At 38.3% G+C, this 14,563-nt stretch overlaps 1 protein-coding gene across 1 annotated transcript in view; it reads right to left on the reverse strand.

The window, feature by feature from the left end:
• Positions 1 to 1,806, reverse strand: part of GRID2 (glutamate ionotropic receptor delta type subunit 2) — a 724,654-nt gene extending 722,848 nt beyond the window's left edge. Inside the window, exon 1 of the mRNA XM_068270973.1 lies at positions 1,531 to 1,806. Coding sequence (XP_068127074.1) covers positions 1,531 to 1,804 — 274 coding nt within the window. The 5' untranslated portion in view covers positions 1,805 to 1,806. The remainder of the gene's footprint in view (positions 1 to 1,530) is intronic.
• Between the last annotated feature and the right edge of the window lie 12,757 nt (positions 1,807 to 14,563).

Raw genomic sequence — 14,563 nt, forward strand, 5'->3', positions numbered from 1 at the left:
CAGTACTCTATTTACACTCCCTGATTGATGTATACACGTGCAAGATGTTTTAAAGCACTTTAGGCCTGCAATTTAGCATTCAATGTGATTTCAGCCCTTAAAACGCTGCTTTGCGTTAAACCCAGATTTTTCCCCGGGACTTTTGGCATCTATTCCACTACGCCATGCCCCCCTCCAGGTGTTAGACCCCTTGAAACATCTTTTCCATCACTTTTGTGGCCGGCATAATTTTTTCTAGTTTTCTAAGTTCGCCTCCCCATTGAAGTCTATTGTGGTTCGCGGAAGTTCGCACGAACAAAACTTTTTGCAGGAGTTCGCAAACCAAAAATCAGAGGTTGGGCCATATCTATTGGTGTAAGGAGCTATTTATTTAACACAAGCTCTATGGAGAAATGTATACTGCCCATATAAAAAAAAACTGATTGTGGGGATAATGGAACACCATAATTTTCGACATAATGCCCCTTTAAACAAATTAAATAATCTTAATAAAATACATGGATGTCGTGTCAAAGTGTTGTTTTTCACTGATCAAAATTATATTCTGCTACAGGCTGACTAAACACAACTGATAAATGAGCATTTCATTACTTAGTTTTCAATTGGACATAACCACTTTCAGATGCTGACACATACCAGTGCAGGACTGATACATGCATGTGGATGTATAGAAGGGAAGCAGTTGCTGAGCCCCCTCAGCAAGACTTGGCTGGTTATGTAGTTCAGACATGGCTGGTCATTTGGGCCGGGCACAACTTTTAATGTGTTGTTGTCAGCAAAAACTGAAGAAACCAACAATTCAACAGTAAGGACAGGTTCAAAAGTGAGAGCAAGTGCTCGTCTCACCTGTAGCAACATTAATTTCATTTTTCCTCTGTAATGCATTAGACTTGGAGAAGTATATATATATTTATGTACATATATATATATATATATATATATATATATATATATATATGTATATATATATATATATATATATATAGATAGATAGATAGATAGATAGATAGATATCACTGAAGATGCAAGATGCAATACTAAAGCACTGCTGCAACATTACTAAATATAAAAAATATAAAACACCCAATACTGATTCAATATTAAGCTGAGTACTGCTTTGGTCAGATTGAATTGCTCAGACACTAGTAATTGAATACATACAGTATACAGCATCAGTGAAAACACTTATTTATTTTCCCTTGCTTATCATTAAACAAACTATGCCTGAACATGCTTTAATTCCATTTTATATCATGTCCATTTTTTTTTTTTGCTTTATGCTTTGCAGGTGTTTTACAGGGAAATGAAAAACATTTCAAACTAACTAGATGGAATCAAATCTAATTTTTATCAGAAAAGTTCAATTTTCAAAATCCCATTTTTATACATACCTGTCCCTGCATGACTAATATATATCATGCAAATGTTTTGGCACTTCAAAAATACATTTTTTACAACTAATCTAAATCTTAAAACATGGAAATGTGGCAGTCTTCCTACATTTTATGCAGAAAATTGAAGGAAAATTACCATAGTTGTTGTCATAAAAAATGATGAATTTCTGCCAGGCATATTCAGTGACGACTCTTAAGATAACATCATTCAGATAGACTGGGGGGCGGACAGACAATGTATAGTCATCAATCCTGTTACTCCTGTTGAGTCCACAACTACTTCTTGGCGTCCTTGCTGTAGATCGCTGCATGAAGAGATGAGGGATATGCATTGCATCTGCCAGAGACTGCAAGGACCCCGCTGATGCACATCCAATAGAGCTCACGAGGGCCAATATGCCTTGGTTCATAAGGTCACAAGCTGAAAGAAACAAAATCTTATTTGAGATGACAGTGACACATGAGCGCCATGTTATGTTCATTTAAAACGTCTGACACATACAAGTTAAATGTAATTATATACGCTGTCTAAAAATATTGATCAATAAGTCACAGCTAAAAACGTTGCTACACTTGTTTAAAAAATAATTTAATTCCCAATATTTACTTCAAAAATTCAATTCACAAGACAAAGTGAAAGAAATGTCATAATTGTAAGTCCGCATTTGCTAAGAACAAACAATCTTCACCAGAGCAGCTTTGTACTGTGTGAGGTTGAATTTCATAGATATAAAATATCTGTTTTTGCACTGGGGCTGAAGAGATAATGTTCTAACATATATTTCTGCCAAGTGGTGGACAATGGGAGTTATTAGGGGCTTATAAAGAAAAAGGAGATATCGCCAGCATCCCCAGAGATGTGTACTCTTCTTTCATGTGTAAATGAATACTGAAATATTACTTCCTCCTTTGTGCAGACATCTGGGTAAGGTGAACCCATAACACAAACAAAGAATGAAAGAATTCCAGGACAGTCTGCACTTCAAACATAGTACCATTGTCACAGTTTCAGGCAAGCTTATATGGATTTTTTTACTAGTATCAGAAAGTCATAGTTGGCAGTAGATAGAAAAGGAAAGATAAGAATAAATAACTTAAAATACAAAAGGGGCACTGCCCTTGAAATTGTAATACATATCAATAGATAATCAAAACATTTTTATTCAAACACACATAATCAGTTGTTTATAAATTTGTGTAAAAAGCACAACATGTTTAAAGCGAAATTCTAAATTAAAATAAAAAAATAATATTGCATCCAATTTTTATTAAAAGGAGAGTGATTACATGCAGATTGTATGAGTAACTGATTCAGATTTTTTTAATCACTTTCTGATAAATCCTTTGAACAGTATTTGAATATAGGAAAGGCAGGGGCAATCCTACAGCAAACCAGGGTCTACTGCATAGCACAGTGCAATAATTATGTTAGGAAAGCTTGAATACAAAGGAGGAGGGCAGAAGATGATGTACAGTAATCAATGTTCAGCTGCTTTTAATGTTAATTTAGCAGACTGTTCGAAGCCCTGGGACTAGGAGTACATATACAAAGTACACAAATCACTGAACTGCTAAACTAATTAGTTATGTGTAGAGATGGCCCGAATGGTTTGCCGGTGAATGGTTCCCAGCGAACTTCCGTGGTTCGCAATCGCGGTGAACCGGGAACTTTTCCGGAAGTTCGGTTCGCCCCCATAGTACACCATTAGGGTCAACTTTGACCCTCTACATCACAGTCAGCAGGCACATTGTAGCCATAAGGCTACACTCCCTCCTGGAGCCACTCCCCCCTTATAAAAGGCAGGCCCCGCAGGCCATTATACTCACTCGTGTGCCTGCAGTAAATAGAGAAGGGACAGCTGCTGCAGTGCAGACTCTCATAGGGAAAGATTAGTTAGGCTCTAGTAGGCTTGTTAGCTTGCTCCTTGCTGATTCTTATTGCTAAAATACCACCCCACAACAGCTTTTTTGAGAGCTAATCTTGTTCTTGTGATCTATTTTTTTTCTGTGTGTCCCACTGACACTTGTGTTGCATAGACCACCTTGATAATCCATACTGTGTGTGTGCCACTGCCAGGCACAGCACATTCAGTGACTACCTTTGTGTGGGACAGGTGCACATTGTAATACCCAGTACTGCATGTACCTACTATCTGTTGTTCACAATGCACCCACCTACCTACATGAGCGCACGCAGTGTGAAATACCACTCCGTGCATACCTGTTAACTGCACCTGTGTGACTGACTGCACATTGTATTAGTCAAGTCAGTGCATACCTTTCACTTCATCCCCCCCAATATGGACAAAAGAAAAGGCAGAGGCAGGCCACCTGGCAGGTTTGTCCGAGGTTGCGCTGTCGTGATTTTGTGCGGCCTGCAACCAAAGTACAGTGTTCAGAAGAAGGCACGTGCCATCAACCCCCAATATTGTCAGGACGTAGTTGACTATTTAACACAGAACACCTCATCTTTCTCAGCTTCTGCATGGAAGCATGACATATCTTCCTCCTCCTGCTCTGATTCTGGCATCCCACTTAACACACAGTTGGCCGCCACCACCAAAGTGCCATCACCCCAGGGCTCAGCGGTGTGGAAATGTTTTTGTGTGTCTGCCTCAGATGAGAGCAATACCATCTGTACTCTCTGCCACCAAAAATTGAGCCTTGGAAAGACCAAGACCCGCGTAGGGACAACTACCTTACAAAGGCACATGATTACAAAGCGCAAACTGCAATGGGATGACCACCTGAGGGAAATAAGCACACAAAAGCAAATCCACACACCGCAGTGGAAGATATGCAATTATTTCTCAAAAAAGGTTATACCCAAACTGTACCATGATGTTGAAAGGCAAGTGGTGTCATCACACAGCGTTGGGTCAAGGGACCATCTGACCACGTGGTCTGCAAAGCACGGTCAGGCCTGCCCGAAGACTAAGTCAGTCCCCACACACAGCATCTCTTCCTGCACGCCGTGTGACTGCCTGCCCCAAGACTAAGTTGCTCCCCACACAGCATCTCTGCCTGCAGGCCACATGACTGCCTTCTCCGCCACCATGAACAGAGTCCAGGACTCCGGGCGGATTCCTGAATTTTTAAGGCTGCTGCTGGCAGCGGCTGCTGTACTAATTTTTCTGGTGGGTGTACATGCGCTCCTATTTTTCTGGCTGCACTGTGGCTGCAACAACAAAACAAAAGGCATGTACATGTGCCAATTCCCCTTCGTGATCATTACTTTGCCTTGGTGAAGGGGCTTGCGTATCACATTGAAGCAATGACCGCCGGCTATATGAGTGTCTTGGGGGGAGGGGGCACATCCAAGATAATGAGGTTGTTGCTTCATTGTGGACAGACCAAATTTGATCAGCTGGACAATCACCTCAGCCTGGTGACCATATGGGCTTGAAAACCGCTATCGCCTGCACTCTTGCCATGGTGCGCACCAGTCCAGCACGGCCTTCACAACACAAACAGTTGTTTGCGGTGCATTACACAGTGAGTTTGGTGTGTCAATGTGAAGCAGTACTCTAATTACACTCCCTGATTGATGTATACACATGCAAGATGTTTTAAAGCACTTTAGGCCTGCAATTTAGCATTCAATGTGATTTCTGCCCATAAAACGCTGCTTTGCAGCAAATCCAGATTTTTCCCCGGGACTTTTGGCGTCTATCCCACTCATCCATGCAAAAACTCAGATGTTAGACCCCTTGAAACATCTTTTCCATCACTTTTGTGGCCAGCATACATTTTTCTAGTTTTCCAAGTTTGCCTCCCCATTGAAGTCTATTGCGGTTCGCGAAAGTTCGCGCGAACCAAACTTTTTGCGAAAGTTCACGAACCCGGTTCGCAAACCGAAAATCGGAGGTTTGGGGCACCTCTAGTTATGTGTAAGTACACTATCTGTGTTGTATGAATTGCTGGAAAGAATTTAAAGTGCTTGTGGCAAGTAAAACATTGCAAAAACTGATTATTGTATTTAAACTGTGTAGTAAGCTTTGCTATATGGAAGATATCTAAATTGGATGGTTGTCTATAAAGGATATGGGAAGTTGAAAGCTATGTGTCCAAATGGTTAAATTGTCAGGATATCAACTTCAAAATTTTTTACTGGGTGATGTAAAATGTTGAACATAAAAAACTAAAATTTCTGATTTCTAATCAGTAAAAAAGGGGAATGAGGTTCCTGACATTCTTTTAGGATTCTTTCCTACTGTGCTGCAAATCACCACCAACCCCACGAAAAAACAATTAAAAGAATAATAACAACCACAAAATATAAAAGAACAAAAAGCAGGTAAGCAGTCCACTTGTTCTTTAGCATATGTAGTGTACTTATGAGAGCTTAAAATACCCCCATATCAGATCACTGACAGGGATGTTTGTCTGCATGACCAACTGGGTGACCCAAGGCTATTGCTAGGTACAAAGTCCTTACTAGGCACAAAGTCCTCCGGAATAGAATTGTGGATAAGTAATTGGCAGGCATCAGTACTAGGTGGTATCCAGCTTTTATCTATTTCCTTTAAAATAAAACCAATGTGTACCTATAAACCTTAACACTTTATTTCCATGCAGCCTCGGGATGGGAACTTCAACCCAGACAAAGTAAAAACTGTGTCGTCTGCGAACAATGCCGCTTTAGACACTCGGTTCCCCACCTTCATGCCTGAAATATCCGGTGAGCCACAATATTGTCTATTTTTAATTCATTTTTGTTGAACATTTTACAAAGATGATGCCCTTGTTCCAGTACAGGATAATACTTCAATTAAACAAGTGAATACAGTTTGCATAAAACGCTTTGTAATCAAAATGGGACTTTATATCCACCACAGACCTTGTGCTGAGAAAAAGTCAAAACAGCTTGAAGCAGCTGCTTGTAATAGAAAGTATTGTCTGTATTTAATACATCTTTGTTGAACAAGCTGAACACTTAACAAAGATGATGCCCTTAATCCAGTACAGGATAATACTTTGAGTAAATAAGTGAATACAGTTGGCATAGGAGGCTTGAAATTGTCTGAACAATATTATTACCTAGTTTGTAATCAAATTGGAACTTTAGAAAAAAAAATACACAATGGAAGTTTCAGCCCATTTTACCTTGAAATCCAATTTTTTTTAATGTTATGAAAAAGTGTGCTAAGAAACATTTGCCATAGTTCTTAAAGAGATACTGTAGGGGGGTCGGGGGAAAATGAGCTGAACTTACCCGGGGCTTTTAATGGTCCCCCGCAGACATCCTGTGCCCGCGCAGCCGCTCACCGATGCTCCGGCCCCGCCTCCAGTTCACTTCTGGAATTTCTGACTTTAAAGTCAGAAAACCACTGCGCCTGCATTGCCGTGTCCTCGCTCCCGCTGATGTCACCAGGAGCGCACTGTGCAGGCAGGGACCATACTGGGCTTGTGCTATACACTCCTGGTGACATCAGCGGGAGCGAGGACACGGCAACGCAGGCGCAGTGGTTTTCTGACTCTAAAGTCAGAAATTCCAGAAGTGAACCGGAGGCGGGGCCGGAGCATCGGGGAGTGGCTGCGCCAACACAGGATGTCTGTGGGGGACCATTAGAAGCCCCGGGTAAGTTCAGCTCATTTTCCCCCGACCCCCCTACAGTATCCCTTTAAAAAAGAAAGTGTAATGTAAAAAATATCTCACTATTTATGTATTTCAGAAATTCAAGAAGACTACTCTAGCTGTGCTGAATGAGAAGAAAATGTATTCATTTCTCTGGATTAAATGTTGGTTATATTAAGCTTTCTAAATCAAAATGCTCAACAATGAACAAACAGTGAATCCTTGCTACTGGGAGTGCTATGTTCGAAAAATGTGAAGGTACAGATATTTTTTTCATTTACTTTTTGATTAGCAAATTAATTTTTGTTAGGTAACTTTTGTCAATGCAAGATCAGTTGTCTCTGCATCATTGATTTCAGATATTTTTGATGCTGTATTTGCTAAATGCACACCAAGCTGTTATTTGATTTAAATATAATATAAATTTACTACCTGTTATAATGTTCTGTATCTAAATATCAGAGGAAACTGAGCATTTCTTCATGCTCTGAAAGCAATTTCCTCTCTTCCTTTGTGCTGAAGTAATTTGACATGTGTGAGGAGATCTAAATAGTGGCAGCAATTTGCGCTATTTAAAATATGTATCTTATTCACCAAAGTTCAATATAAACAGATGAATTTCTTGCATGATTCATTTTAGATGTTATCTTCTACAGTAAATATCTATTTAACTACTTTGATCAATATTTCAGGCTTGGGCAATGACGTACTAAGCATGAGTTTATTTCTCCTCCTTTAAGGTACATAAATAAAAAGTAGTTTACATTACTTATGCAATACTTTATTGTATCTAATGACCAATTTGTAAGGTCCAAACTGTAAATTTCAGGGTTTTTTCCTTTTTTTTGTGCTGGATTTAGGATTAGCGTATTTACTTTTTAACTTTTCAAAAGTGACTGTACATAATGCAGCTAAACGTTTACCCTTTTACAATTATTCAATAGAATGATTGATTATATTGAATACTTCTATGAAATGTTTCCTTTGATCAACACATTTCAATCAAGTTTGTAGAAAATGTAAGAAAAGCACCTGATAAGGCAAGATTATATTCATTTAATGAATTAGAAAAAAAGATAAAATCAAACCAAATTGAATATTTTTAAATGTTTTTAAACAATTTTATAAATTGATCAAATAGAATTTTTTAGACTATATCTGAGCCTATCAAAGCCCTGTGTTTGACAAAGGCAATAATGATATCAAGCCTTAAGATTTTGGCAGGTTGGATTCATGTGGGGTTGTCTTGTGTTAGATATGATGTGATTAGTGTGGATATAATGTGTAATACAACCATGTGCTTTCAGATAATCTGTGGATATGTAATTTAACATAAAAATAATACAATAATAATAATACTACTCTCCAAATCAAACCTTTTCTGCATTTCCACTATTTTAAAAAAACTTAGGCTATATTTTCAGACTAAACATCCCCAAATCTGCTTTCTGGAACTGCCCCATGCAGAATGACAGACAGTCATGGGTAGATATTATAAAAACTTTAGCTGCTCAGTAACTATCCTCTAATTAATTGATTTGCTCATTGAATGTAACTGCGGGTTACATTTTATTCCACAAATACGGAGTAATTAGTTGACCTAGATAATATGTATTAACACAGTAGATTACTTTAGTGAAAGCCTCAAACTAAGAAGTTTTGAATCTTATTCAAAAATTCTTGCTTTTACAACATTCAACTTTTTAAAGAAGAGTATGAGTTTCTGTGCTCATAATTCTAGTGCTTTATAAGGAGATACAAAAGTATCTTCAATATCCTGGAAATTACCCACCAGGTTCATTATAACAAAAGTCAGGATCTTTCAGTTTTTAAAAAAATAAATACATAAATAAATAAAAAATAATAATAATAAAAAATTATATATATATATATATATATATATATATATATATATATATATATATATATATATATATATATATATATATATATATATATATATACCTTTTACTTGTTAAAAACAGAAAAACAGTACAGAGATGTTTTAATAAAGTAAGAATTTTCACACATGACTACATCAAAAATGCAGAAGGAGAACATGGAAGCTCTTTAGATGCCCCTGGAGCAGTAGGATGCCTTGTAACAAGAAGTAAGAGTTTATGGTGCTATAAAATTGTGTTGAATTTGGAATGATTAGATAAATACCCGTACACATCTGTTCAAAGTGTGTAAAGGTTAGTCAGTAAAATCAGAGAGGGGAGTTGTATTGTTTTATGCATTATTTTATCAAAATTCCTGATGACCGTGTTCCCTGGGAAGCAGACAATTTTGGTGCATGAGGCAAGTGGAAAAAAGGGGTGCCACCATTGACTCTCGTGTTAAATATTGTTTGATGGGCGCCCAGTGTATAATAACATTAACAATGTGGGCCGGTGAATAATAACATTTACAAACATACTTTTGTTTATATCTATGTAAAGTTTCATAACTAAAACGATATTCTCTGGAAAATACAAATACTCCTCAAAAAACTAAATATATTGATTTAAAAAATAATTTGATAAACAATATGGGAGTTTTAGGGTTAGGCACTACTAGGGGAGTTTTAAGGTTTAGGCACCACCAGGGAGGTCTTAGGGTTAGGGATAGGTAGAGGGGGGGTTCTGTGTGAGAGTAGGGTTAGTTTTAGTTGTAGTAAAATGTTAGTAATATTTATTTATGTTTTACTACAATTACAGTACTAATGTGCTTCTTTTTTTTAAACCATTATAAACGATATGTTCAGATTTCATTACATGAAGAAACAAAAAAGGTTATGCACAATATTATACACTTGTAATGATTATACATATATTATCATTTTCAGTGTTATAAACAATATTTTCCGATTTTTATAACAAGAATAAACAATAATTTATTTAATTTCCTGCTGTCCACAGCCTTATCACTATGATAGTAATGGATTTTACGGTTAATTGTGCACATTGCATTGTGTATAATGCAAATACTAAAGTTTATTATCTCACAGGTAACATACCTTCACTGCTTCCAGCTACACACACAGAATCACCCTTCATTCAAAGGCTTGAAAGGTCAGCTGATCAGTATCAGCTGATTAAATAGGAAGCTGTGCTGCTTGGATGCTACTTCTATGAACAATGTTTCTCTAAACTCAGCAATCCCTAAATAACAGTATTACACTGAAGAAAAAGATCAGTAGATTGTGTATGAATCCCCTGGATGAAAGGGCTTTTGTATGTGATTATTCACCCTTTCTTTTATAGCCACTGAGTACAGAAAGAACTGCATCTACCAAAACTTTACGATTGCCATTCTCAAACTTGTCACCTAGAACGTATTCATGCATTAAACCCAGCAATCGCCTTTTTCATGTTAGCTCATCAATAAATGAAAACTATTACGATTTTTTTTCAGGAAAAAGATGTAAAATGTTTATTTTACCTAAACATTTCACCAGGATATCAACTTTTTACTAATAATAATAATAATAATAATGGCAGTATTTGTATAGCGCCTTTCTCCTGTCGGACTCAAAGCGCTTGCGAGGCAGCCACTAGAGCGCACTCAGTAGGCAGTAGCAGTGTTAGGGAGTCTTGCCCAATGAACTCCTTACTGAATTACTGGCTTACTGAACAGGCAGAGCCGAGATTCGAACCCAGGTCTCCCATGTCAGAGGCAGAGCCCTTAACCAGTACACCATCCAGCCACTGCTGGAAGTACTAGTGGTGGGTGTTGCACATTGGGAACATATTCAGAATAAGTAATTCATTGGGATCACTTTGACTCAAGTTAAATTTCATTTTTAAAGTTATCAAACTGAACATAAAACAAATGAGATAACATATGACAGGTACAAAGATGGGCAACTATATTAATAAAAGGGCTGGAAAGTCTCACTTAGCAGGAAAGGTTGGACAGGCTGGGCTTGTTTAGCTTGGGAAAAATGTGACTGAGAGGTGACCTGATTAAGGCCTCTTGCACACTGCAAGCGATTCCGATTCCGCTTTTTAATCAGTTTTTACATCCGATTCAGATCCTGATTTGCCGTTTGCTCCCTGCACACTGCAAATCAGAATCTGAATCGGATGTAAAAACTGATTAAAAAGCGGAATCTGAATCGGAATCGCGTGCAGTGTGCAAGAGGCCTAACATGTATAAATACATCAGAGGACAATACAAAAGCTAGGCAGATGAGCTTTTTGTACCTAGGGTTGAACAACGGACAAGGGGATATGATCTGCATATAGAGGGAAAATGTATTTGCCATCTATTTAGAAAGATGTTCTTCACAGAGAGAGGGGTTGACATCTGGAATATCTTACCTCAGGAAGTAGTTGTGGCAATCTCTATATCTGTATTTAAAGAGGCCTTGGATGTTTTCCTTGCATTGAATGGCATCCATGGCTATAATTATTAGGTCATTACTAGGAGAGTTCATCCAGGGATGCAGCTGACTGCCATCTGGAGTTGGGAAGGTATTCTTTCCTTTTAGGTCTAATTGAGCCAGGCCTTGTAAGCTTTTTCTCCTTCCCCTGGATCAACTGGGATATTTGTGGGTTAAGCATGGTGTTGGTTTTTGTTTTGTTCTGTTTTTGCTTTTTTCCCCCTTTTGGTTGAACTTGATGGAGGGATGTCTTTTTTCAACCAAACTATGTTATTATGATAAATTAGATAATCACAGGTAATTTTATGTGCAGATTGCATCACCACATTGTTAGTTTCAGAGATTGGAACAGATGTAAGTGGGACTGAAAGCAATGTGACCTTAGTTTGTGTTCTTCCCTATAGGTCAGTGAAAGCATGATCACATTAAATGACTAACAGGAAGATGTTAAAGGCAAAAAGAGGAGGGACTTTATTCAGAAACTGAAAAAAAAACTTCATCAACCACATCCCTGGTACTATAAACAGTAGCTCGGGGCTGGACGCAAAGCGAAACCTGCAATCATTGCTGGAGAGAGCCTCGTTAAGTAAAACTCCCTGATCTCTCTACTCACAGTGCTGCAGGAGGCAGGGAGGGAGCCACCGGGGGATCAGAAGGGAGGTATTGAAAGGAAGTGAGGGGGAGGGGGGTCAGAAGGAGGGTGCAGGAGGATCAGGAAGAAGGAAGGAAGGGAGAGGGTAACATGTACACCACACTGCTCTGCCCCGCTGGCTCTGTGGGCATCCCTGGGACTAATAGATGCAGGTTGGCACATTATGGGTAGCTCAGATCGCTACCCACAGTAGGCTGACAGGCATCCATCCGTCCCAAGGAAGCCCAAAGATGCAGAAAAGGGGAGCCAGCAGTGCAGAGCAGCTAGAAATCTCCCTGGCAGCATGGACAAGCCTGACTTGTCCATGCCAATTTCAGCAAGTTTAAACTGGACGAGCCAGGCTTGTCCATACTGCTAGGAAGGTTAATACCTTCTCATTCAATTAGTCAGCAGTTAGCCACACAGCTGGATACCATAGGGTTAGAATCTGAAAATCTATATCCCAATTTATCTTCTTTACACACTGAGAAATGGTCAGTCATGCTTATGTTTCAAAGTACATATAAAGATACATGTTGTACACAAATAAAAGCAGCTGCCACCTTATGCTGTGAATCTGATTTTGTGCTAAAAGACAGTCCATCTCTACTCCACTACTACTATTCTACAAAATATGATTGCCTAAAATGTTTGACAGTCTGTGTGTCATAATTACCCTTTCAATACATGTTTATTTTGAAGAGAAACTGCAGTGAAAATAACGTAAAGAAAAAAGTGATTAATTTTTACAGTTATTATTTATAAATGATTTAGTCAGTGTTTGCTCAGTGTAAAATCTTTCCTCTCCCTGATTTACATTCTGACATTTATCACAAATAAGCAGCCTCTCCTTCCGCAGTTATTTCCCACAATAAAACAAGGCTACCACAGAGTGATGTCAGCACCTAGGTGCTGACATCACACTGTGGGAGGGGTCTCACCACAATATCAGCCATACAGATATCCCTGATGATCTGTTTGAGAAAAGGTGAAGATTTCTTGGGGGAAAAATCTTTGGTTATCTCTTTAAGCAAATACATGTTTGCATACTCTAGGTACGATGTTATTTATGTAGGTTTTATTTTTCATCATTATGAAGTGTGTGTAAATTTTAGCCATGCTATTCTTAATAATGCTGGCTTGCTGATCAGTGAAATGTCAATGAACATGTGCATACTCTCAGAGGAGGTTAATACCTAAGACTTGTTGGAAGGGGAATGAAGGGCAATTTACATTTAGGTAATTATTTGGATTTATTCAGGTCATACTCGACTATATTTATGCTAGCGTATACTTACTAAAGAAGACTCTACAGTATAATATGATCTTTTAACCTTGAATACATTTTATATAGATTGGGTAGTATTTCTTATTGCAGTACAGTTTTGTTGCAGAAGTCTAGCTAACGCATTTCACATACTGATGAACATCGGCATTCACATCAGACTCAATCTATGAATGTTAATGTGATATGTTGCTATTGTTGAGGTATAGGTAAAGCTGGTAACAATCCTGTTATATTAAAATAAATCAAAACACTATGACAAGAGTCATTTGTCAACATTCAAGTGTAATTTCCTAAGACAATTTATCGATCATGAGTACTGAAATGACACCGTGAAAAGACAGCTTTCTTTAATAAAGTAAAATTTAAAAGAAAGCCACAAAATAAATAAATAAAATGCAAAAAGGTCATGTGTATATTGTGAAAACAGTCTTGCATTTGTTCATTAACTTTTTTTTAGCTAGCCTATTATCATAATAAATGACTCCTGTAAATAGCAGGGTGGCTTGTCACAAAGCTAGTCTACACAGGTAGCCTTCTCAGCCCCTCAAACGTATTAGGAAATGGCTGGTCTGGCTGTTTAACTGGGTGTCCAGTTAATGTGACGTTTACAGCATCGCAAACAGAAGAACACGGTGTAGACATTACCCAAAGGGCTAACCCTTCCTCCTTCACTTAGCTACTCCCACTAGCAAACTGTCACTGTGTTTAGTCATGTGAGATTAGTTACAAAAGTGGTAGTCAGCAATCTAAAAACTGTTCAGCAATGAGAGCAACTTCTTGAGGGAGGTGGAGGAGGGCACAGTTACACAGTAAGTTAACTCAGGACTAGCCACACTCCATAAAAAATTGGGAAGAGGTTCAATTTAAGGTCTTCTGTTAATACTTAAAGTAATGTGACCGGATTGCTAAAACAACATTTTAGCTGCCTAAGGCTCCTGTGATGAACAAAGTGTGTTCTCTGCTTACTAAGATATCAGAAAATATGTTTAACTACTTTAGCTTTCAAGACATAGCTCCTATGTCCAAAAATGCATGGTGGACATAGGAGCTACATCCATGAAACAAACTGAGCCGAGGGGGTTCGCAGGGCCGCAAACATCAGGATGCTCAGGGCCGCCCGCTAGCCCAGAAATCAATGAATGGGAATGAATTTCTCATTCATTGATCGAAGTCCCCGTTAGAAGGATCGCTGGCTTCTATGAATAAGCCATGATCATTCTGTTACACATCCCCTCTTCACTTCTTATAAGCATACGCAAACAGGAAGCCAAAAAAATTGACTAAGGCCATCTTATGGCCAAATAGT

This window comes from Hyperolius riggenbachi, chromosome 1, assembly GCF_040937935.1.
Source record: "Hyperolius riggenbachi isolate aHypRig1 chromosome 1, aHypRig1.pri, whole genome shotgun sequence".
NCBI classification, from domain to species: domain Eukaryota; kingdom Metazoa; phylum Chordata; class Amphibia; order Anura; family Hyperoliidae; genus Hyperolius; species Hyperolius riggenbachi.